Source organism: Pyxicephalus adspersus, chromosome 2 (assembly GCF_032062135.1).
Source record: "Pyxicephalus adspersus chromosome 2, UCB_Pads_2.0, whole genome shotgun sequence".
In the NCBI taxonomy this organism is placed as follows: Eukaryota; Metazoa; Chordata; class Amphibia; order Anura; family Pyxicephalidae; genus Pyxicephalus; species Pyxicephalus adspersus.
Genome location: NC_092859.1, coordinates 23,637,967 through 23,662,940, shown reverse-complemented (window position 1 = coordinate 23,662,940; position 24,974 = coordinate 23,637,967). Strand labels below are relative to the sequence as shown.

At 39.4% G+C, this 24,974-nt stretch overlaps 1 protein-coding gene across 1 annotated transcript in view; it reads left to right on the top strand.

Annotated features, from left to right (window-relative positions):
- The window catches only part of LRP6 (LDL receptor related protein 6), a 49,642-nt gene extending 27,497 nt beyond the window's left edge, over positions 1–22,145 (top strand). The window contains exons 7-23 of the mRNA XM_072399970.1: positions 791–962; positions 4,899–5,115; positions 5,251–5,540; positions 5,894–6,120; positions 7,297–7,481; positions 10,024–10,350; positions 10,438–10,637; positions 11,263–11,474; positions 11,772–11,962; positions 12,354–12,563; positions 12,771–12,896; positions 13,535–13,771; positions 14,345–14,455; positions 14,745–14,975; positions 16,356–16,492; positions 16,583–16,680; positions 17,207–22,145. Coding sequence (XP_072256071.1) covers positions 791–962; positions 4,899–5,115; positions 5,251–5,540; positions 5,894–6,120; positions 7,297–7,481; positions 10,024–10,350; positions 10,438–10,637; positions 11,263–11,474; positions 11,772–11,962; positions 12,354–12,563; positions 12,771–12,896; positions 13,535–13,771; positions 14,345–14,455; positions 14,745–14,975; positions 16,356–16,492; positions 16,583–16,680; positions 17,207–17,489 — 3,454 coding nt within the window. The 3' untranslated portion in view covers positions 17,490–22,145. The remainder of the gene's footprint in view (positions 1–790; positions 963–4,898; positions 5,116–5,250; positions 5,541–5,893; positions 6,121–7,296; positions 7,482–10,023; positions 10,351–10,437; positions 10,638–11,262; positions 11,475–11,771; positions 11,963–12,353; positions 12,564–12,770; positions 12,897–13,534; positions 13,772–14,344; positions 14,456–14,744; positions 14,976–16,355; positions 16,493–16,582; positions 16,681–17,206) is intronic.
- The last annotated feature ends 2,829 nt before the right edge of the window (positions 22,146–24,974 follow it).

Sequence of the window (24,974 nt, the reverse complement as noted above, 5' to 3'; positions counted from 1 at the left end):
GATAAATTACATTGTTTTGGGCTAATATTTCATTATTTTTTATAATAATGATTTATAATTATGTATTTTATAAATTATGATTCTAATATAATAAATATAATAATTATACCCGGGAGTTAATCCTAAGAATTACAGGCCCACAATATAAACAAAAATTTATACGCAAAAAAAAATAGGATCACTTTTTGCATCAAAAGACAGAATTAGAACGCTAGGGGGGTTAAATGCAAGAGGTATTCTTTCTGCCCCTTTCTGACCTAACTGAGGTTCTTCAGGAGCCAGCAATTCACTAGTGTTCTATTCCTGGTTCTTGTTGACTTCACAGGTCATGATAGGACACAGGGAGCACTAAATATTAATCTAAAGACAGAGTTGCAGTGAATGTATTAGCAGTAGAATTACTTTAAACTCTAGACAACACCATCCACAAGTGATCTATATTGTAATTGTATTGAAATAAAAAATAACTACATCCAATGGTAGCCTCTCATTCATTCAGTAAAGCAGTCGGGTGGGTGGGAAGTTAACTGCCAATTCAAAATACAGGAAAGTTTTGTCACCAGTGGGGGTAGTGTTATTTTGTTTTGTCTATATAATACTAGTATTACAGTAAAAAATATATTGTTGGAGGTGAAAGACACTACAATGGAATTCATTAATACATTAACACATCACACCTGAATCGCATATCAAATTCCAGATCATTTTTAGTTTGAAAGATACATGAAATCTGATATCATAAATCGGCCTTCATAAATAGTATGATTTTTTTTTTTTTTTTTGTCCGCAGCTACATGTATTGGACTGACTGGGGAGAAAACCCAAAAATCGAGCGTGCTGCAATGGATGGATCTGATAGGCTGATTCTGGTTAATACCTCTCTAGGCTGGCCCAATGGTCTTGCTTTGGACTACACAGAAGAGAAAATATATTGGGGAGATGCCAAGACAGACCAAATAGAGGTGAGCTGCTTTTCTGTCATGTGGAATGTCAGGTAAAATTTAGCTTTTTCAAACTATGTGTTAGGTTTTGTAATGACTATCTAGACATAGATTTGTGAGCTTATGAAATAAGTTTTTTGGAGAGTCTAAATAGTTTTAAAAGCATTGAGTCATTAGTGTAATAGACTTTTTCTTCTCACGGTTGGTACTCAAGTCCTGTGAATGGCTGGATAAGCTGTATTGGTTTATAAGTTGTGTGTGAGTTGATTCTTATATATTTATCTGATATTGTGCTATCAGTATAAAACCTTTTTATCGGTCAGTTTATCAGTATAAAATCAGTATCAAACCTTACTGATGCTATGAGTGCGTGCTTGGGACAACAAAATGACTAAGACAAAGCGGCTTTTCCCAGATGCTTGCAATGACTGTTGTAGGTCAGGCTGCCCCCCCCCCCAAAAAAAAAAAAAAAATATAAAAAGTGTATATGGCATTTTTTTTTCTAGGTACAGTAATTACTTAGCGGGTTCTCTGGCAGCTTTTAAGACATCGATAAGCTGACTGTGGTAGTTAATGGAGCCCAGCAGGGGGGTTCAGAAGGAGGTCTTTGTTCCCCATTTTATCTGGCAGCCGGCAGCAGACAGAAGAAGACTGTCGCTACAGCAGTGACATTAATCTCGCTCAGTTTTCTCAGAAAAGATGGCTGCCTCTCATTGTGGCATGCCAGCGGGGTGTGGGAGGTGCAATTATTATTACCCACACATCAAGACTTGCTTAACCTTGTGTCTGCCAGACCTTGTAGGAGTGTTTATTTCTCTTCTATTGTGGTGATTTATTCTCCTCCTGCATGCAGTGCTTCCATATTCATTCCTGTATTAGGCCAGTTTGTGTGAAAATTTAAAGTATATATTCAGAGTATCATGCAGGGTTGTGCTTGAAGGGAATTTATTCAATAGCACAATACTGATGTTCTGCTTCACAGGATGCTTTGGTTTTTGGGCTGTGACATAACACTTAGCTTTAAAGTGTAGCTATTATGATCAGAGAATTGCCTTATTATGAATCTTCTCCTGCACATGATTTGTCTCATCCTGGAAATCTGTTATGAAATGCAGCCAAGACCAGAAAATGACACTTATTGAAGATAAAATCTTTTTTTCCTGATGTGTAGATTTGCAGTGCCTCCTATAAGCAAAGTCTACAGTTGAATATATTTGATGAAATTGTCAGCAATGTTTAGCTGATCTAACAGTTTTTGTCAGTGGACTCTGCAGACTGTTTTAAATATCTAAAATGTTTATGGTAATGAATGAAATATACTATACAACAAGCTGTGTTTATAAAACAGGTGATCTAACATTCCCTCAAATATTCCCTGGTGGGAATCAATTACTGCCATTGAAACACATGGAGCTGGAAGATTTCCACAAGGGAATGTATTATTCGCTGTCTTTCAAATAGAGCCTATAGTGTTTTTACAAGGCTGACATATGCGTTTATTGCATGCCAAAGCACACACAAAAAATGTATATAATATGTATTGCCAAAACGTTCTTCCCCAGAATTTTTTAAAGCTGGGTGGGAAGAAGCTGTAGGTGAGTGGCAGTCCCTATATTGTGAGCCAACTTTTTCGGTAACTACCCAAAAACAGTTGGGTGGTTACTGAAAAGTTGTCCGTTGGTAGTTTGCCCTATTCACCTTCCTGGAAATGCTTTTTTCCCCCCAACTTTTGGACGGTGTCGGAGATAATTTGTGGCCGCTCTGCTCGAAGATCTATGTAGGTCCATTACAGATTTTGGATAAGAATACCTTGTTTGCAATCTGCTTTCCAGTTCATTCTATAAGGTGTTCAGTAGAGCTGAATTTTATTACCACAACCTGGCCCATATAATATGAAATATTTTTTCCTATCAATTGTATGAAGCGCAGAAAACAAGCTAATGTTGAAATGGTAGTAACATAGTTTTAACAAATCCCAAGTTTTCATTTCCTGGCATTGCCGCAGCTTGTTTTGGTGTACATCCTATCTAGAAAGCATCCATTGTGTTTGGTTCTCTCGCTGTGTGTGGGCAGGCTTCTTTGGCACCCGGGAAAGTGTGGGCTGTGTGTGTGTAATGGTATGTAAGCAGGATTTCAATGAAACAGTGATTTTCTAATTATGATAATTGTATTCATTCGCTGTGTGCTGATAACTTGGCTTGTATGTTGATGAACCCTCCGGCTGTGTATAAAATCAGTTTTGGACAGGGGAGGGTTTTGTTTCTTCTTTTTTACCCCAGAAAAATATCAGTACAAGCCTTTACCACCTCGGGTTTTGCAATCAGATGATTGATTTAACACATCGGATGCCATGAAGTATTTTTCCTTTTGCAGCTGGCTAATGGTGGAGGCTCTACATAGTTTCTCTGGTGCCTTCCTATCGGCAAGAGGATCTGGGTAGATGTGGTTGAAGCCACATGTTTCCTCTGCTCTACTTTCTCCCTCTCTGTGGTTTCCCTGTGTTTAGACTCTGACCCAGAACGTGAAACTCCACACCGCTTGGTGGTTCTCTTGGCAAAAACCACCAGAGATTAGATTTACCTTGGTTTTTCAGCAGATGGAAGGAGAAAAATGTAGTTAGGGTTAGCCTTAACCTCTGCTGCAGTTATTCCCCACCCATTGTGATCAGAATGACTCAGAATAAATACAATGGTTGATAATGTTTAGTGTATGTTTCTCCGAGTCACTATTTGCATCACTGTCTCCAAAGCCATTTTTTTTCTTAGGTTTGCATAGAGCAGAGGCAGGCAAAACCCCTGTAAGGTTTTTATTGCTATTTCCACCCCTCTTGTTTTTTCCCCTTTATAGTATTGGGACTGAAAGTGTTAGAAATGGAACATTTTTAATTATGAAATATGAATTTTTGTATTGTACAGTTTGTGTTCCAGTGATAACTATCCAAGAGTGATTTAAAATATACCTAAAATGTATAGGAAAATTTAAAAAATCCTTTTAACTGTGGTTCATTTTCATCTCCGTATTTCCATGCAAAAAGCGTTACATTTTTGCATGGAAATTTATTTTACATTGTAGGCTATAATTCTTAGGCATAACTAACTGAAATATGTCCAATAATTAATAAATTTAATATTAAACTTTAAAAACTTTGTTTTTAGCTTTACCATTTATCAGAAGTGCCACCGCTTTGTGTTTTATGATGTACACAATTAGAGTGTTGCCTTAAGTTGAGGCGCTTGTGTTGTGCAGTGTGTAGTCCTCTCTCTGCAGGGATCCAGCATTCCCATGTATGCTGTATAACAGCCAGATCTTTCCAATCTTTGGGGAGCATGAGCTTTGAATCTGTCAGAAAGCTGCGGATGCTTTCTGACAGAAATAAACTGAAAAAACTTTGTTTTAATGTACCTTGAATATTTTAAAATGAGTTATACTGAGAGCCCAGTTTGTTTTAATGTGCCTGTGCCATAGGTGTAATAGTCGTTCAGGACAAGCCCTAATGTATAAACTCTCAACACAACGCAGTTCCTTTTTTCCAGATGTCGCATTGTTGCCCTTTTGTGTAATTAAGATTTTTTTAATTGATTTTGGTTTCATTAATTTTATTGATTTTAAGCAAATATAAAATTATAATATCGTAGAAACAATATTCTGTACTACAATGTACAAAAAAGAAAAATTTCCAGTTACAAAAGAAAAGAAAAAAAAGAAAGGAAAAACAAAAACAGAACAGGGAAAAAAGGGCTGAGGCCTGTCGTTACCAGGTAGTAAAAATTGACATATTTGGGGTAGGCATGGAATGCTGAATCCATGGCTCCCATATAGATAAAAACTTGTCCAGAGTATCGTTTAAAATACTAGACAATTTCTCAATGACACATTTTGTCCATGAGTTTAACCTCATAAAATGGTAGTAATTGCTTCTTCCGGTTTAATTAATTTTCCAAATTTTATACTATCTAGGTCATGAACATAGATGGCAGTGGGCGCAGGGTGCTGGTGGAGGACAAGCTGCCACACATATTTGGTTTCACCCTCTTGGGGGATTACGTCTATTGGACAGACTGGCAAAGACGCAGCATTGAAAGAGTCAACAAACACACCAGCGAGCGTGAGGTGATCATTGACCAGCTGCCTGACCTAATGGGCCTGAAGGCAACAAACATTCAAAAGATAACAGGTGAGATCCCCATGAATGATGGTTTAAATATGAAGTTAAAAAACTGTTTTGCTATGAGATCATTGGTGTGTGTGACACCTTTGTTTTATGAGAATGTACAGTAAATACAGTTTTTTCCCCTCCTCTCCTTCTAAGGTACCAATGCCTGTGCTGATAACAATGGTGGCTGCAGTCACTTGTGCCTGTATCGACCCCAGGGACCGCGCTGTGCATGTCCGATAGGCCTGGAGCTCATCAATGATATGAAGACCTGTATTGTACCAGAAGCATTTCTTCTGTTCTCACGCCGTGCTGATATCCGTCGTATATCATTAGAGACCAACAATAACAATGTAGCCATTCCGCTGACCGGCGTGAAGGAAGCCTCCGCTCTAGATTTTGATGTCACAGATAACCGCATCTACTGGACAGACATCAGTTTAAAGGTAAATGCTTATCAGACATTGGCTAGTATTTTAGTATTTTTTTTCTTTTTTTCCCCCCCTACATAATGCAGAATTTTCAAACACAGGATGGCGCATGGGAAATGCATTTATTGTCCCACTCTGTAGGCTCTAGAGCATCACCAGCCTAAAAAACAGAAAATCGTATGTGAAATACTGCAACTGAATGCAGACATGGTTCTCATATTTTTTTGTTCTGACCAAAAATTGCTAAATTTACTTCATAGTTTAAAGCCCTTCTCTTTATCACCCCTCACAACTTTTGGGGAGAGCCATTTTCCTGTACCTTAAGCAGTGAGTTTGTAGAAGTTAAAAATTATTTTCTTTCCTTGCAGACAATCAGCCGAGCATTCATGAACGGAAGTGCACTAGAACATGTGGTCCAGTTTGGCTTGGATTATCCAGAAGGCATGGCTGTGGACTGGCTGGGGAAGAATCTTTACTGGGCAGATACTGGCACAAATCGTATTGAGGTCTCCAAGCTGGATGGCATGCATCGGCAAATACTAGTGTGGAAAGACTTGGACAGCCCACGTGCACTGGCACTGGACCCAGCAGATGGGTAAGTGGTCAGACGCAAGCAAAAAAATTAGTTAATAGAGACTTTTTATTTGTGTTTTTCTCAAATGTAGATATTAGATACAGATTTAACAAAGCAAAATGCCTGCCATGGCCTAATAACTTTCACAATAGTATTTCTTTGCTTTGTCTTCAAAACCAATCTAATAGCACAAAATTTATAACCACGGGTTAAATGTATTACATTTTACCCTGAAAAGGAAATGGAAAATTCCTCAAAAATAGCAGATCCTCTCTATTTTTCCAGATCTCAGTAGTTCTTTGTCCCCTGCTCTCTTCTCTGTAACAAAGGCACATTATCCGTTCTGCATCCTGGCCTGCTATCAGTAATTACCCTCTCTGGGAACACAAACCTGAAATACTATCTGGTCATTCAGCCAGACGGTCCTGTAAGAGCACAGCTCCGTTCCTCTCCTTTCCCTTTTCACATGTTAACTAGGTCAGTTCTTTGCTGCCACTGTATCCAAGGGAAGATTTGTTATGTACGTGAGATCTCCTATTACAGTTAAGTGTTTATTTAAAACAGGAAATACAAACCTTCCAAATTCTGACAATATTTGTAAAGTTTGTGTAAGCAAAAAAAAGGGAAATTGCTGAAAAACAAAATTCAGAATTTGTTAGAATTTTTTTTTTGTATTAAAAAAAAAAATATCCAGTTAGCTTTTAACTTCTTGTTATGGACTGACCGTACTGCTTTTGCTGTATCTAAATCCTGAGTGTTAATCCTGCCTCAGTCTGTCCAAGCACCTCTGGTTCAGTCCACATGCATATATTGGGGGTCCCCCCCAGTAAAACCACATTGTTTAATGTTGACCTGCCCCGGCCTGTGTAGAAGGGTTGTTTGGACATGTAGTCCTGGGTGGTATACCTATATCAATAAACACGCGCACAAAAAATGTTAGGGAAAAGGGTAATACCGGGATATAATTTGGGGAGAGATATGGAGATTTGGGAGTAAAAAAAAAATACTAACTGTTTGATTCAGAAAATTCTTACATATAAATGTATATTTCATTTAAAAGTATATGATGTGTATTGCATGGCCAAGGTTTTAATTAGAAGTGATTTTAGTGTATGTGCAGGTTTAATTTTAAATGGTCTGTAATTGTCATTTTTACACTCTTCCTCATTTTGTAATCTAATCCTGTTCTCTGTATAGGTTTATGTACTGGACAGAGTGGGGAGGAAAGCCGAAGATTGATAGGGCTGCTATGGATGGCAGTGAGCGTATTACTCTGGTACCCAACGTGGGAAGAGCCAATGGGCTGACTATCGACTACGCAGAGAGGAGACTTTACTGGACCGATCTTGATACCAACCTTATTGAGTCATCAAACATGCTGGGTAAGTGCCAGACCCTGAGAGCTGTCTTGTACACCAACAAATCCAAAAAATTGACATGAAAAAAATGACATGATGGGTTTTAAAATTTTAGCCAATCGCAAAACAAGAAAATCATATTTTTAGACGTCCTCTATATTGAATACCCCCAGGGAAACCAATTTAGGCCAGTTTCTGTGGTAAAGCACATCAGAATATAATGGGCAAAAAAGCTCCAGAATTGGAAGGTTGGCTAAGTTCTCAAAGTTAGCTCAAATGTTCCAGCCTGTGTAGGAAAATAAACATGGTGTCTGAAATAGCAGTGGTGATTTGTGGGCTGTGCTTCCACCCGCTGGCCAGTATGGTATTGCGGCTCTTCTGGGACTCAATCTATAGACTATGGGGGCTGCAAATATTATAGGAAGTAAAACCAAAAACTATACACTAAGCAAAAAAAAAAAAAAATACACTTAACCTTCAATCCCGCAGAGCAGTTGATCTGTCTGAAGGTTTCTTCCATCATGTCCCACGTCATCTTAGCCGTCTTTGGGCCGGCGTGCTAGGCTCTGCCATCGACTGTTCTTCCGGGGGAAAAACAAGTATTCTTTTCTTTGGTCTACCTATGTCCTTTTAAGTGCTCCTGTGCCGTTCAGAATGTTTTTCGAACATTATTTTAAAAGGCAGGTTGGGGTTTTTTTTATCCCCCCAGATTGATAAATAGCACAGAATGTCCATGCCTCTTTATACACAGGAAGACAACGCTCCAGAGCGCAGAGTGTGAATGGATCTGTGGAGGGGCCAGCTGTTAGCAGGGCCCCAAGCCAGCTCTTACTGCAGGTAAATAAGCTGCCTCCCAGCTGTGCCCGCCAGGTTCCTGTCTTTCCACTAGAATGTTTCTTCCGAGGAAATCGGCAGAGCCATGGACAGGTGCCAAACTCCTCTTGCCGCTCTGACTTAATTTGCATTAAAAAGGATTTATCTGCAGGGGGAAATGTTAAACATGCTGTTTTAAGTAACTGATCCGCTTTGTATAAAAGCTTCCCCTTCTATCAGTTTCTTCCTGAACCCATCCGCTCCTCGTCTGGGTTTTAAAGGGCCTTTTCCTGCCTGTACAGCTTTTTTTTTTCTTTTCTCCCGAACCACATTTTACTGCAAGATGTATGGTAATTATTCAGCAACTTTATGAATGAAACCAACAGCACAAGGTCATAGGATTTATTGAACTAACTTTCTGCAGTTGTACCCTTTTTCTTTTCAAGCCTGTCTGTCCTTTGATAAATGAGATGAGACAGAGGCTAATTTACTGCTCTGGAAGGAAAGCTTGCAGCCCCCAAGATGTCTCTGCTAGGTCTTTAGTTTCAGTAAGCAGAATGCAGCCAAGACTTTTTCTATGAAATACTCATAATTATGTTTCTTATCAAAGTAAAAAGCCAATTCATTTGGTAAAATTCGGCTGTTTCTTTTTTAATCTGAAGTGGTTTTGGGCATAACATGATATCAAAGCTAAAATATTCAAAAAGGAAAATTCTATAGTCCAGCTAATTGTAAGGTAAATGTCAGCTCTGGAACAGAGACCTGTAGCCAAGCATGTTGGAAGATCAGCCTTAGTTTTTCAAACTCAATAAACATATTTTTAGGACAAAATACATTGAATCCCCTTGACTATGGAATTTGCAGTCACATGACTTCTCTGCCTTCAGCCCCCTTGATGTCTAGGTTGTGAAAGGGTTTACAACCCACAATACCCTCTGTGTCAAACTCCGCTGAAAGGATAGTGAAGTCATAATCACCTAGCCTAATGCTGTGATGGATTGCACAGGGGCGACAACCATGCAAATTCAACACTAGTTATAATGGCATTGTTTGCCAAACTAGGAAAAAAGGCAGCAGATAGACACTGGTGGGATCAGAGGTGAACTGCTTAGTATTGACAAAAAATGGCAGTAGCACACAGGCGCTATAAAAGTGGGATACATGGAGAATTTCAATAATTTCATATTCTGCATTCCTTTTTTCACCAGCAGATGGAACTTTGGACTGCTTTTGAATATTTACACGCCCTTGGTATGCTTGCATAAGAAAAAAATTCACTTAGGCAAGGATCACCTCCATTACTACTTAGCTTACACTTAGTGCTCATTAATTCTTTGGTTACATAAAAAGACATAGTTGCATGACGATTGTCATGTTTTAAAAAGTATTTAAAAGTTTTTACCTTGATTTTTTTTTTTTTTTTTTTTTTTTTTTTTTTTTTTTTTTATTACATCAGTGTTTTTGGTTTCTTGGAACTTTTTTCCAACCACTTCTTGTTTACATTCACAAATGCACAAGCAATTAAAGACCTTAATTAAAGCAATTAAAGTCTTTAATGGAAGCTTTGTAACAAGGACATTAGAATTAAAAATTTTAGATACATCAGTTTGTTAAAGCATATTAGACTTTATTGATGTTTGTGTGTGATGTGTTTTTTTTTTTGTTTTTTTTTCTGTTTTGTTTTTTCCTTTGGTACAAAAACCTTGTTTATTCCATTCTTTGTAATTTATCTATTTGATTTTACTATTTGCAGGTCAAGACCGTGAAGTGATAGCTGATGACCTGCCCCACCCTTTTGGGCTAACACAGTATCAAGATTTTATATATTGGACAGACTGGAGCCGCCGAAGCATTGAGAGAGCCAATAAAACCAGTGGCCAGAACCGAACCATTATCCAAGGCCACTTGGACTATGTTATGGACATTTTGGTTTTTCATTCTTCCCGACAATCTGGATGGAATGAATGTGCTTCCAGTAATGGTCACTGCTCCCACCTGTGTCTGGCCACACCTGTCAGCGGCTACACCTGCGGATGTCCTGTGCATTATTCCCTAAACTCAGACAACAAGACTTGCAGTGGTAAGCACCTCATTCAAACGTATGACAGAGTCAAAGAAATCCCAGTGCTTGAAACTTGACTCTTTCCAATTTTTTTTTTTTTTGCAGCACCTAGCTCTTTTCTGTTGTTCAGCCAAAAAAATGCCATCAACCGTATGGTGATTGACGAGCAGCAGAGCCCGGACATCATCCTTCCACTTCACAACTTGCGCAATGTGCGTGCCATTGATTATGACCCAGTGGAGAAGCACCTGTATTGGATTGATTCACGTCAGACAATCCGGCGCGCACTTGAAGATGGAAGCCAGGTGAGATAATGTCTGTGTGGTCTTACAGGAAAGTAGACATTTTGTTCCTGCAGAGTGATACCTGTATTTGAATCATGGCTACTCCCTCCCCAGTCTGTGATTTTTTTAAAAGGATTTTTCAGCAGTTAGACTGAAAGTAATGTGCCGAGTGGAAAAGCTCAAATTAACTGAGTACTACTCCTTTGTTAAATAGATCTTATATTCATTATTATTAATAAACACAATTTATATAGTGCCAACATATTACTCTGTGCTGTACATTAAATTGGGGTTCCAAATGACAGATACAGACAGTGACACAGGAGGGGAGAACCCTGTCCCAAAGAGCTTACCATCTAGGAGGAGGGGGAAGTATAACACAATAGGAGGGGAGATATGGAATGGTGGGAAGTAGTGAGAGTTTTTGGAGACAGATGAAGATGGGTAGGCACAAAGTGGGTTTTGAATGCTCTTTTAAATCATTGCATTTAAAATCTTTCATGATAAGTATATGCAGTACAAAGTTGTATGTATTTTTGAAATCATTCAGCCAGCTTCAGGTATTCCTGCCACAACTAAATAAAACTTTTTTCCTGGTGTTCTGTATTTATTTTGTTTCATTTTTTAACTTGACTGTCCTTTGCAGAATGTAACTGTGGTCTCCAACACAAATAATAACCAGAACCTAGACATGCAGCCGTTTGATATGAGCATTGACATCTACAGTCGCTTCATCTACTGGACTTGTGAAACCACCAATGTCATCAATGTTACCCGTATGGATGGCCGTGCTGTAGGAGTAGTCCTAAAAGGTGACCAGGACAGGCCAAGGGCCATTCTTGTGAACCCAGAGAGAGGGTGAGTAGACTGTTCCCAGCTTTGCTAACATTCAGTCTGATCACTGTGCCCTACCTTTCCTATTTTCATGTTGACATTCTTATCAGGTAGCCTTTGATCAAAGATCTAAAACAAAAGGGCTTGGGTTTATTTGCTGCATGCTTGTCTTTTATAAGTTTCTTTAGTCATCTTGATGCTAGATGTCTCTGTTGGCAAATCATGGGGGGGACCATTGTTTTCAGAAATGATTTGATATTGTTATCGATTTAGCAAACTTCCACATGAACTGATCAGCTAATATGTTTTTTTTTTTTTCAGGTACATGTATTTCACCAACGTACAGGAGCGTTCTGCCAAAATAGAGCGAGCTGCTCTTGATGGAACAGAACGAGAAATTCTCTTCTTTACTGGCCTAAGTAAACCCATTGCCCTAGCGCTGGATAACAAGTTAGGAAAATTGTTTTGGGCTGATTCGGACTTGAGACGTATAGAGAGCAGTGACCTGTCTGGTAAGAAGAACTAAAGCTTTCCAGCTGACTTTTTTACTATTGTCTATATTATAAAATTCTATGATATTTGTGTGAAATTCTGTTGAAAAAAATGGACTATAGTTTTGTGAACCTTTGTCTGCTCTCCCATATGCCTGTTTCTTCCCCAAATTCCCCCCTCCCATCCTTTTCGCAGATATCCTATAAAAAAAGCTAGACATGGTTCACACTACATCCAGCTAGAGGGAAACCCTAATGAACAGCTACTGAAACACTAGTTTCATTTGTCTTAAACAATTAGAAGTTGACAGTTTATTTTAGAATACACTGTGTTTCTCTGACTACCACAGGTTAAAAAAGAGCTTATCGGTTTTGTAAGCATGATACAATTTTTTTTTTTTTTTACCCTCAGGGGGAAATCGCATTGTCTTGGAGGACTCCAATGTCCTGCAACCAGTAGGGCTTACAGTCTTTGGCAATCACCTTTATTGGATCGACAGACAACAGCAGATGATTGAGCGCATCGATAAAACGGGACGTGAGGGGCGCACCAAAATCCAGGCCCGTATCCAGTTCCTGACAGACATCCACGCAGTGACAGAGTTGAGCATGCAGGAATACAGTGAGTGTCCATGTAGTAGCTGAGATACCCCATTGTGTATTTTGTTTTGCTGCTGAAGAGATTTCCCATTATTCCTTAAAGAAGTGAGGGAGTTTATCCAGCAGTAAAAACATTTTCAAACACAACATAAGTTTTACCTGGAGTTAGACTTTAGATACCTGACATATACTAAGATTTGTTTTAATGTATCTTCTTCTGTTTTTACAGAGGAGCACCCATGTTCTCAGGATAATGGTGGCTGCTCTCACATCTGTATTGTAAAGGGAGATGGAACCACTCGCTGCTCCTGCCCTATGCACTTGGTGCTTCTTCAGGATGAGCTCTCTTGTGGAGGTAAGAAACCACTTCCTAGTGAGTGAGGTTGCCAACTGTCCTGAATTTTTAATGTTAAGCTAATATTAGTTTTCAATAGTTTACATGTCCCTAGATCTTAAACAGTTGTGAAGTAAATATACAGACTGTTTTGCTGCTGTTAACCCTGCAAAAGATTTGCATTTTTGTCCACACAGTCTTGAGATTTGCACAGCTCTGACACTCACATCACAGCCTTACAGTTAGCTAACAATTAATTTCTCCCATAGCTTGTAATTAGGCAGAGTAAAGAGAGGCAGCAGAATGAGCAGCTCACCTCTAGCACACTTTCCTGTCAGCATATTCCTTGTTAGCTTATGAGCACTGGCTCCTTGTACTGCTTCCCTTTCTCTTGTACAGAGATTTCATTAGGCACGCGTGTCAAATTCATTGTGTGTGTTCGAGAGACACATAATTCAGTATTTGTTGTCTTTTCCTTGTTTTCCTGGTGGTCAGCTTTTCTTTTAGCTCAATGTCTTGCAAATAGTTAACAGGCATTGTAGTTAAAATAGTTACAAATGGGTATATAGAATCCTGCTCATAAAAAATCTTGCAGTAAATATGCAGTGTATTTGGAGTAACATTTGATCTTGGTTTTAACCTTTTATGTTCTCTTTCAGAACCTCCTACCTGTTCTCCTCAGCAGTTCACCTGCTACACAGGGGAGGTGGATTGTATCCCTGCTGAATGGCGTTGTGATGGTTTCACAGAATGTGTGGATCACAGCGATGAACAAAACTGCCCTATGTGTTCTGATACTCAGTTCCAGTGTGCCAGCGGGCAGTGTATAGATTCTTCACTCAGATGTAACGGAGATGCCAACTGCCAGGACAAGTCTGATGAGAAGAACTGCAATGGTATGTGCCAGTAAAACAAACCATAAAAAATCATCAAAAATGTATTTTCATTTGTGTTGTATGTTAGCCTCTTCAATTTGAGAACCACTCAACTAGCCTCCAGTTAAATATCTGTGTAATTTAAATCTTACTACAGCTTATGCACAGTCCCAGTTTGTATTGCCTTTTCTAGTTAGTGGTTGCTTGGCATTTGGATCCTGTTTAGGTGTAGTTTCCAGGTTTGGGTGACTGTTAAAGTGGTGCTAAACTCGCACCAATCCATACCAGCATGATGTTCGTTCATTCCCAACATGAGCAAGGCGTGCTGGGCTTCCCCTGTCAATGCTCATGTTTGTTTTCTTTTTTTTTTATTTCTTCACAAGATCATACAGGTAAGATGGAATATTGTAAAAGGGGCATGTCCCTTTCTGCAATAACCACCTTGCCTGATCATAGATTTTTTAAAATGGGTTAAAATTATCCAATCCCAAGAATATCAAAATAAATAGATCTGTATTCATTGATTTGTAGATGCTGAGCAGTGGTATAGATTTCAATGTGTTCACTTAAAAATGTCCATTCATAACTTTTCAGAAATCTGCACATCGGACCAGTTTCACTGTGGGAGTGGACAATGCATCAGTAAACACAGGCGGTGTGACCACAAACGAGACTGTAGTGACAGCTCTGATGAACTGGGCTGCTGTAAGTATGGGCAGCTACTTGGGTGGGCTTACAATGGAGGAGATCGGGGTGGGTGACACCAGTCGGTAGCAGTGTTGTTTCTCTAAAAGTGCTAGCTTAAAAAATGACCTGCGCCCCCCGCCCCCCCTAAACAGCCATTTAGCGCCTATTTGTGACACTATTACAAAAGTATTTGCAACATTGATGGCTATCACAGGTTTAATTTCCTAAATATATTTCTTTTATATGTTTAAATGGTTACACTCTTTGATTTCACTATGATCTAATGTTACTTTTATGACCCTTCTAGACCCTACAGAAGAACCACCTCCACCATCAACCAACACCATTGGCTCCATTATTGGGGTTATACTTACAGTTTTCGTGGTGGGTGGAGTTTACTTTATGTGCCAGCGTGTGCTGTGTCCTCGCATGAAAGGTGATGGAGAAACTATGGCTAATGACTATGTTGTACATGGACCAGCCTCTGTACCTCTGGGCTATGTCCCCCACCCCAGCTCCCTCACAGGATCACTTCCTGGTAAGTACATGTGGTAGTATTTTTATATTATTGTGTATATTTACTAATGAACCTAACTTGGTAAAGTGAAATAGACTTTTAAATGTCCCTTACAAATTTATCTGCCTGTTTGCAATTTTTTTCCCCTTAATGTACTCTGAGCTGTGCAAGTGAAGCTCAATGTACAATCCTGACATACCCGGTAGCCGGGGTTCTGGCTTGGAAGAATCAAGATCAAGATGGCAGGAAATCCTGAACCTAGCAGGAGATCAGATAAAAATGCTGGCACCTGCAACAAGTAGAGGAGAGTGTTCCTTCTGCGAAAGAGAACTTGCTTGATCACTTTTTTTTTTTCTTTGAAGATTAGTTTACTTTAAGCAGTCCAAACATTTTCTTAGTTTGAGGGAAGATTTTCCAGGGGCTTGACTAATTTCCAGTTTGCACCATCCAGCAACTGAGAGTCTCTTAAGAAATAAGGGATAGGTGGTTTCAGTTCTGGGCAGACAAACTGAAACTTGATCAATACTTTCAAATTAATTTTTTGCACCGTGCATGGGAAAAGTAGTCACAGGACTGCACCGTTACTAAGATGCCACAATCTTTTATCCAGAGCTTAACAATGCCTTAACAATGCCTCAAATAGTTCATTATGTCCCCTACCCAGAGGGATAACTGTCGGAGCTGGCAGTGTGCAAGTTGTGTTTGCTATGTGACCCTTTGTTGTGGCTTTTATAGCTGCTGGCTTTCTTGTGAGGATGTAGCCAGTATCATATTGCAGAAATGAGCAGCACATCTGCCCCCCTATAAGGCTATTGTTAAAGTCATAAGGTCAGGTTACTTTCCTGCTCAGGATGACCGTGTTTGTAGGGAAGCAAAGTTTCTGTCCTCTGGGCTTTTTTCTTCAATTTCCTATACACCAGTAGAGGGTGCTTATACATATTTCTGTATAATAAAGGATAGTTCCCTAAACCTGGTAATTTCCCACAGAATTTAAAAATGTTTACAAATGAGTCATCAGAAGCTTGCCATATTCAGTAAATTCTAGTTTCACATCCCAGCAAAGGATATTTAAACGAGCACAACAGTTTGCAGTTTGTACTACCAGTACTTAGTCATAAGGGTTTTTTTTTTTTTTTAAAGCTTTAGGCAAAAACTATATACACAGTTAAAGATCTGCCTACATATTATTGTGATATATTCATATTAGCCCAGAACCTCTTGAATCCTCAATCTTTCTGTTGAGTCTTCTGACCGCTTACTATTACAATAGCTTCAAAAAATGTGCTGTGCTTTTGTGATGTCAGGGGCTTCCTTTGCTATAACAAAAAGTTTGACCATTAACATGAAGTCCCCAGACGTTTTGCTTTTTCCATATTGTGATTGTTGTGTTTCCTTATCAAGGTATGTCACGAGGCAAATCTGTCATCAGCTCCCTGAGCATTATGGGTGGAAGTAGTGGACCACCTTATGATCGAGCTCATGTGACTGGAGCATCATCTAGCAGTTCTTCCAGCACTAAAGGAACTTACTTCCCACCTGTGAGTTTTCTACATTGCTGTATTTTTATCTGGTTGTATTTACTCCTGAAAATGCACATCTGGTACATTTTTAATTCTTCTTTATTGCAGATTTTGAACCCACCTCCTTCCCCAGCCACAGAACGTTCACATTACACTATGGAGTTTGGATATTCATCTAATAGTCCGTCCACGCACAGATCATACAGGTAAAACTTGGATGGAAGCTCTTGTCCAGCAAGCCTCATACTATATGTGAAATACTTGTTTAAAGTGATGGCAGTCTGTCTGATCTCTTGGTGCTTCCCCCCTTCCTTCTACAGAGAGATTTAGCATACTCCTGATTTTATTTTTAAAACTTCAGATAGTGCAGGTACCTTATTTTGAAATGATATTTGCATCATGTGCAGCAGAACTTTGGAAGTCAAAGCCGTGTTATGATCCAATCTGGATATATTGTGTGAATGTGTGTGATCAAATAATTTTGAGCAGGAGAGATCTGTGCAAGTTTAAAGGTCCATCAGTCTCCTGTCATAAGCCAGTTCTTGACTGACCGGTTGACGAGGAGATCAAGCGCTATTGATTAACCTTACAAAATTAAGATTACCATCCTGGTTGTGCTGTGTTGTAGACCTGTGTAAATCTTTTACATTCTTAGTTTAATTATGTCCATATTCTGAAAACTGAACCATAGTTTGCTATAAAGCATTGACAATTTCTGCTTTCTCTCTTCAGTTATCGACCATACAGCTACCGTCATTTTGCTCCTCCAACGACACCGTGCAGCACAGATGTTTGTGACAGCGACTACACCCCGAGCCATCGTTTGACCTCAGCCACAGCAAAAGGCTACACTAGCGATCTGAACTATGACTCAGAGCCAGTCCCTCCTCCGCCAACGCCACGCAGTCAGTATCTGTCTGCTGAGGAGAGCTGCCCACCATCCCCTTATACAGAACGCAGTTACTCTCATCATTTATATCCACCGCCCCCCTCTCCCTGCACAGACTCTTCCTGAGACCCCCTTGCCTGTATATACAAAAAACCCTGTGGAGAGGGATCTGAGGAAAGCTACATGTACAGTTCTATTTTCACAGAAGAACTCCTTAGAAGTGAGCAGGGTGTTCGGCCAACGGACCTATTTGTACATAGTAAAAAGGATATTTATATATTTTCTTAGCTCACTCATTCATCCCTGTTCAATAAACCCAAAACCCAGCTAATTCCCCAACCTATCCAAGTTTTTGTACAAAAGATTTCTGCCCTGACACTATATTGTACAAATATATATATATAAATATCTATTTTTGCAAACTGAACACACAAAATGCCTTAAGTGCACGCTGAGGTGGAAGTATTGGAAGCAAAGAAGAAGTCTTAATGCCAAAAAGATTCTGAGTGAGAGCGACAGGAGTTGACTGATCAACCGGAGCAGTATACAAGGAGCAGCAATTGGCACTGGAATATCCTTCCTGATGGCACCTCCCAGGCCAATAACATGCATGTGTTTTAGTGTTTGATTTAAAAAAAAAAAAAAGAAAGCTGAACAGAAGTATGTTATCCATAAAGAATTTGAAATGATAAAAATGAGAAGATTTACAATGCGTCTGTAAACCAGGATCAGTTTTTTTTTTCCTGCCAGTTTACCTGATTCTGTATTTTTTTCAGTGCTTTCTGTTTAATCAGGCCTACAGTATTTATAACTGAGCTTTTACAATGTAAATTTAATTTTATTTCATTTTAATCTATAATTTTGTTTTTATAATTTAGTGAATTGGTCGCAATTGCTTTTTTTTATCACATACTAAAGTTTTGCTCCGTTTTAAAGGCTGACACATCTCTGCAGTGCTATGCCAACACATTCTTGTACCTGAGTAGGTGCAAGCACGGATAGTGACAAGACAGCTGTCATGACTAGTCCCCATGGCAAGTTCCACTGCTGGCATATATTCTTACAGCATTAAAGCTTTTCCTCAAAATCGGCTTTCTGTTGTGCAGGATATTTCCTACACCATGCAACTTTTGCTCATTTCCATGCTACACTTAGGTATTTCCCCTGCTCCCCAGCTACAGTCATATATTTGCTACCAGAGCTGTAGTAATTGCAATATGTAAATGTGCAGATTTCCATTGTGTAGGAGAGGGACTGTTTAACAGGATTTTGCTTTTGAGGTTAAAGAATGCCTAAACCATTGTGCCAAAAGAAGTGCTTTACCTAATGCTGAGTTAGGCATGCATCATTGAATGTTGCTTTTATTTCATACACACTCAGGTCATGTTATGAAGTAAATGTGTCCACATGAAATGACATGCATTACTAGAAATTAGATAGGCCAAGGAATCCAAGGTAGAGAGACCCGGCCAAACGTGCCCACTATCCTACCCTCAAGATGTACCCTCAGAATCAGAAGGCATTTAATATTTGACAATGCAACATTTTAATGAACAAACAAGTCTTTTGTCAGCTAATATCATTAACCCATCTCCTCTTCCACTATTGTTATCTATTACAAAAAAAAAAAAGACAAAATTGTGTAGACAGCTGTAGCACAATGCTTCTTGGGATGGCTTGTACCTGCTGCTGCTCTCTGGGGAAAAATATTGTAAGCTGTGTTTTTTTTCCCTGACCTACCATAACATTTGAAAGGTCCTTACATGATTTTTCTTTCTGCTCTGTGGCCTGCAAAACTTAATTTACCACTAATATTTCAGAGAAACATGCTGGGTAAAACCACTAAAAACCAGTGCGCAGGAACTGGGATCCTCCAGCTCGCTTGTACACTTAGAATCACCAAAGTAGCTTGGTTTTGTGTTTAAAATGGACCTAAAATGATCCAAAAGATGGCACAGGATCAAAACTATACCACTGCCATGCCTGTGTATTTTATTCGGAATGTAGCCCTGGATCTCCTTGTACCATAGCATGCAAATGTCAGACTGGCTTCATTGGCAAAGGAGGTGGCCGGTATTTGCATGCCAGGATTCAGGTCTTTTGTATTTGTCATATTCTTCTGTACATCCTGGATCATGGCAGGTTCACTTTAACCCTTCTCCTGCCTGAGGTATGCAGAGTCTTCCTCTGGTAGGCAAAGCTTGAAAAAAAAAAAAATTCTATTTTCAAAAGCTGCGAATGTTATTTTGTTTTTTTTATACTGCATATGATGTAGATACTGTATTGTATTTATAAACACAAAATGTAACATTTTTCTACTAGTGTATATCTCATTTATATATCCTTGCAGTATGTTCAAAAAATTACTTACGTTTACCGGAATACAGGAGTTAAAAAAGGTGTCCTTCAGGGGGGTTATGAGTGGTTTTGTGATGAATGAATTTGCTTAGTAAGTGCATATTTAAGGTTCATCTTAGATAAACACATTCTAAAACTTACAACATAGTACAATGCTATGGAAAACTCAAGCCTACAGGATTGTGCAGGACCACAACAAAAGTTGTTTTGTAGGTCCATTGTTATAGCCTTACAGGAGCGAGTGGTTGGGATGATAAGAGTTGGCAGTGCAGTTTAGCACAAGGCTAAAAGCAAGGTTTTTTGCCTAAAATAATAATGTACTCTCCTCTCTGGCAGCTTTACCAGTGCTGCAGTGGTCCAAGATTCTGTGACATTCAACACGCAAGTTGTCAGATGCCTGCGTCCCTGTCATTTGCTAGGTCATGGGTTATATTCCCCCAACATCATTTAACACTGGTATAGATATCAGCAGTCAGTGGAAGTCAGGCATCTGACACCCCTAGAAGTGTTGAATATTGCAGAGTCTTATGGAGACTGCAGCATTGAAATTCTGACCTGCCAGAGGGGCTATAAATAACCAGCCGTAATAAACAAAGTAAAGTTATTCTTTAAATTCTTAGCTGCAGCCTTTTGTTTTGTTTCCCAGGCTTAGGGCACCCTCAACTCAGACATTCTATTGACTCCTTCATGGACACGGGGGAAATTGGACCTGTGCCATTTACTTGTGCACTACTGCAACACATTACCTACAATGCTTGTATGATTATTCACTTTTTTTTTTTTTTTTTTAAACATTCCATCTAGCAGATGTCATTTTTATTTTCTTCCCTTTAAATTACAAGATGAAGGTATTATGATGTGCAGGTTTTATACAATATATTCTTCTCGGACCAATGTTTTATATAATTCAGATGATTCTTGATCATTCCAATTTGCAATATTGGGGTAACTAAAACAGATATATTTGTGACTGTGTCCATGTTCCACAAATCTATAGGCAGATATTCTTGTAAGGGTGCTTTAATTTACTTTTTGCTTAAAGGGACCCTGTCACCTTTTTAAATAAGAACATGGTGACCCTGATTTAGGCCTTGGTTTTGAGCTTGTCAAGGGCATCAGTTTGAGCTGCTTATAAGCTGATTCCAAATTCACACACCAGTACTTTTCACCAGTACTTTTCACCTGCAGCTGCCCTCAGTTTGACCTGTGATAAAAAATAGAAAACCTGCTTGAAGCAATGAAAAGCCTGTTGACTCAGGATCATGAATTATCCCAGACCACCTTATATACTTTCCTTTCCAGCATTCCACTGTCACTTAATGTTTTGCAGAGCCCACGGTAATGCCCAGTTCTTCCGATGACCCCCATGATGTGATCCTAATAGGCCTAAGCAACGTCACACTGCAAAAGGGTGAAGTCACCTCTCTTCCTGAGCTTCCAACACCCCAGGTATTTTAATGGTGGCTACAAAAAGGGAAGGGGCATTGGATAACTGTAGAGAAGAGTATTATGTGGTTGTGGGTGAGCTTTACAGGAGATGCTGTAACTTTCACCTAGGTGGGCAAGGTAATAAAAATATTTCCACTTACTAGAGAATGCTGGGAAAGGATATAGGATGAAGATGGTCAACTACTCTGTAATCTTTTTGATGTTTTTCATTTCTTGTGGTCCTCTCATAATTCAATGCTCTGCCCCTTCCCACTGAGAGTTTTGCACACTTTTTGCACAAGTCTTGTTTCTCTTCTGTGATAAAGATAGCAGAAATCCAACTGTAAGAGCTTCCTCTATATTTCCACACACCGGCTCTCAGAAAAACGGTTTTAAATGGACAGGGTGTTTGCTCGGTAATGTTCCTTGATAGCTAGTGCTTGAGGCCATTTATTTTCCGGCCTCCTGCCTAACTGTAGTGTTTCCGATCTACACTTGCTAAAATTATTACATGTGTATTACATCTTAAGACCTCCTTTCAGTCATCAGGACAGTGAAGGGTAAAATGATTGCATCTTTGTACGTTTTGTTAGGTTTGTGTTAAGTTTTATAGCTTTTGTAAGTGCAAAGGTTTAGAGATCCATGTAAGATGGTTTAGATCTATGAAACGGCACCAATCCTGTACAAATGTCGTATCTGTCTTTAAGCTTTAATTCTGTTCACTTCCTATCTCCTGCCGCTGGTACGACAGATCTGCACAAGGATGTATTGTTTTTTTATGCTATCGACCAACATTTGGTCATCTCAAGAGCCACTCATTCATAGTTTTACTTTTTTCATATAATTTGATTTTTTTGTAAAATATGAGCTTTACTTTTAAAGCTATGTATATTAAAAAGTAAAACATCCGATGACCGTGTATAAAGTTTCATTATTACTGTAAGCCAAATTGTAACAAAGAATTAATTTTTATAATAAAACAAAAGCTTAAAACATGGAATGAGATTCTTGGTTTGGTTATGATGTGAATTTCCTGTCTGGTAATATGGAACCATTAAAACTCCAAAGCTGTTGTGCACATTTTTTGTGTGGACACCTGCGAGACTGACTGGTGGCGGAAAGCCTACCCTGAGGAGCGGTACCAAGGACAAGGAGGAACCTGACACTTTAAGACAAAAGCCTGAGATGGCTTGGCAAATCTAGTAATGATCACACTGAAAGTAGATATAGCATAGTTGGAGAGAGACCACCCTACCCCTTCTGGGCATTAGACTAAACAGAGGTCTTGAAGTTGTAGTGGGTACAACCACTAGAGGGAGCTGGTTGTTGCATTGCATAGTTTGCAGCCCTAATGTAGTCTGGAGCATTTCCACATATAAAAAAAACTCAATGTAATGAGTCTCGGAGAGAAGTATTTAATGGAAGTACAAAAACAATACTTTGAGGAGCACAGGAAATTTTGTACTCCAGGGACTAATTGCTACATTTTAAGAGAATTGAACACTGGCTCTACATCGCTACAATAGCATGCCTCAATTTATGTTATGGTCACCTCCAGCTGCCTGACCAAAATCTACCAGCTCGGTTATCAAGAACACCAAAGGCCTTGTCTTGTATGTTATGTTGTAGCTTTATGTTGCTCCACTTCAGCTTTAACCTGTCTGATCTTAGACAGGGGACAGACCCACTTCCACAGATGACCCCTGCTCACATTCCCCTCCCTTTCCCTTTCCTCCCCTATCCTTAAATATGGCCTAATCTCCCACACTGTCCGCTACAGATTCTCACATGGCCCACCAAAGTTTTATGGATTTGTATTTTCTTTTGTTACTGACCTTTCTCTTAGCCCCAGCCTCTTCAGAGCTGACCCCTCACAGCTTCCATTGAATTTTACCCCTATCTCTATGGAGTATTTTTAAGAAATTTCAAGCAGCTGTATCTAATCTTGAATTTGGGGGGACCACCTTGCTTTATATTGATATGGTGCGCATTATCCATTTGTGTGTTTAACCTACTGTTTAGAAGTTTCTGCCGTTTAAAACCCAGACACTTAATCTTTGCTACACTCAACATTTGCCCTGACGTACCCTTATCACACACAGCATTTAAACATGGAGACCAAGTAAGACTGTGGTCATATATAACAGACCTAGTTATACCGGTAGAAAGGGTCTACAGAAGTGGTAGAAGGAGTTCTATATTTAAAGGTTTTCATTAATGAGCAGTCATAGCATCCATATCCTAGTTTCAGCTACAGACCTTACTCAGCCCAATGCACCAGTTTTCCCAAACTAAGCCCGAGAAGAGGCTTTACTAAATTTTCCCCAATTTTGGTGAATACAAACTTTTTTGCAAACTTTCCCAATTCAGGGTAACCTATAGCTATACAGCTTCCAGTAATAATGACGATACCCTTGTGATTTTAATATTGTGGGTTATTAACCAATGGGAAATGTTGTCCTCACAAGCTCCGCAGGTTATGACCCAGTTTTTAGTCTCCTTGGAGCATAAACTGAATGTTTCCACCATTACATGCTGGATTGACTCCATTTTAAATTCTGCATATTCACCAAATGCAGGGTTCCTTCAGTGAGTGATGTCTTCCGGTACTCTAAGAGAAACTTGATTCTTGGGGGAGGGGGCTCTAAGCCTATTTATCAGTCCCTTGTCCTAGGTAGGAGGCAAATTGAGTCATGAGTAGTTTGTCTCAACTACTAGGGAGAGTCTTTCAGAACTTCAGCAGAGTTTTCTAGTGTACCAGGTTTGAATCCTGGCCAGGACACTGCCTAAAAATTTGTGTGTTCTCCCCCCGTGTTTGCATGTTGGTTTCCTCCCATGCCCCAAAAAAATGCAGATGGGGTACTTGGCTTCTCCCCAGAAATATTGACCTGTAATAATGTTATCTGACTATGGTTGGGACATTGGATTATAAACCCCAGAGAGACAGTAACATGACTGTGCTGTGCAATAAATAGGCTTCAAAAATATTCAGACCCCCTTAACTTTTTTCAATTTTGTTATGTTGCAACCCAAGGCTACTATTGTTTACATTTTCCCCCCAATAATCTACACTCAGTTGCCCATAATGACAATTTGGAAAAATAATTTAAAACAATTTTGTAAACTTAATAAAAAGAGAAAACTGAAATATCATATTTACATAGATTTTCAGACCCTTTAATTCATCCCTTGTTGAAGAACCTTTGGGACAGCAATTTTCAGATCTCTCCAGAGTCAGGGTTCTTTGTTATTCCTGCATTGTCTTCACTGTGCACTTGAGGTCATTGTCATATCGGAAAGTGAACTTTTGGCCCAGTCTGAGGTCCTGAGCACTATAGAACAGGTTTTCATTGAAGATATCTCTTCCCTTTGCTCCATTCAGTTTCCCCCCAACCCTGACCAGTCCCTGATGCTGACAAAACACCACCACATAATGCTGTCACCACCAAGCTTCACTGGGGCTTTGCACTGAATAGAGGCTTCCATCTAGCCATTCTACCATGGAGCCCAAATCGGAGGAGAGCTTCAGTTATGGTTGTCCTTCTGGAACTTCAGTCCCATCTTCACACAGGGCTTCTGGAGCACAGTCAAAGTTACAATCAACTCTCCCACTATGCCTTTCTCTCTGGATTACAGAGTTTTGCTAGGTCACTAACTCCTGGAACAGTCCTGGTTGTGCCAAACTTCTTCCATTTGAAAATTACAGAAGTCACTGTGCTGCTGGGAACTTTCAGTGCAGCAGAAAAGTTTTATAGCCTTCCCCAGATCTGTGCTTTGCAATAATCCTGGGCCATTCATTTGCTCTAATATGCATCGCCAGCTATG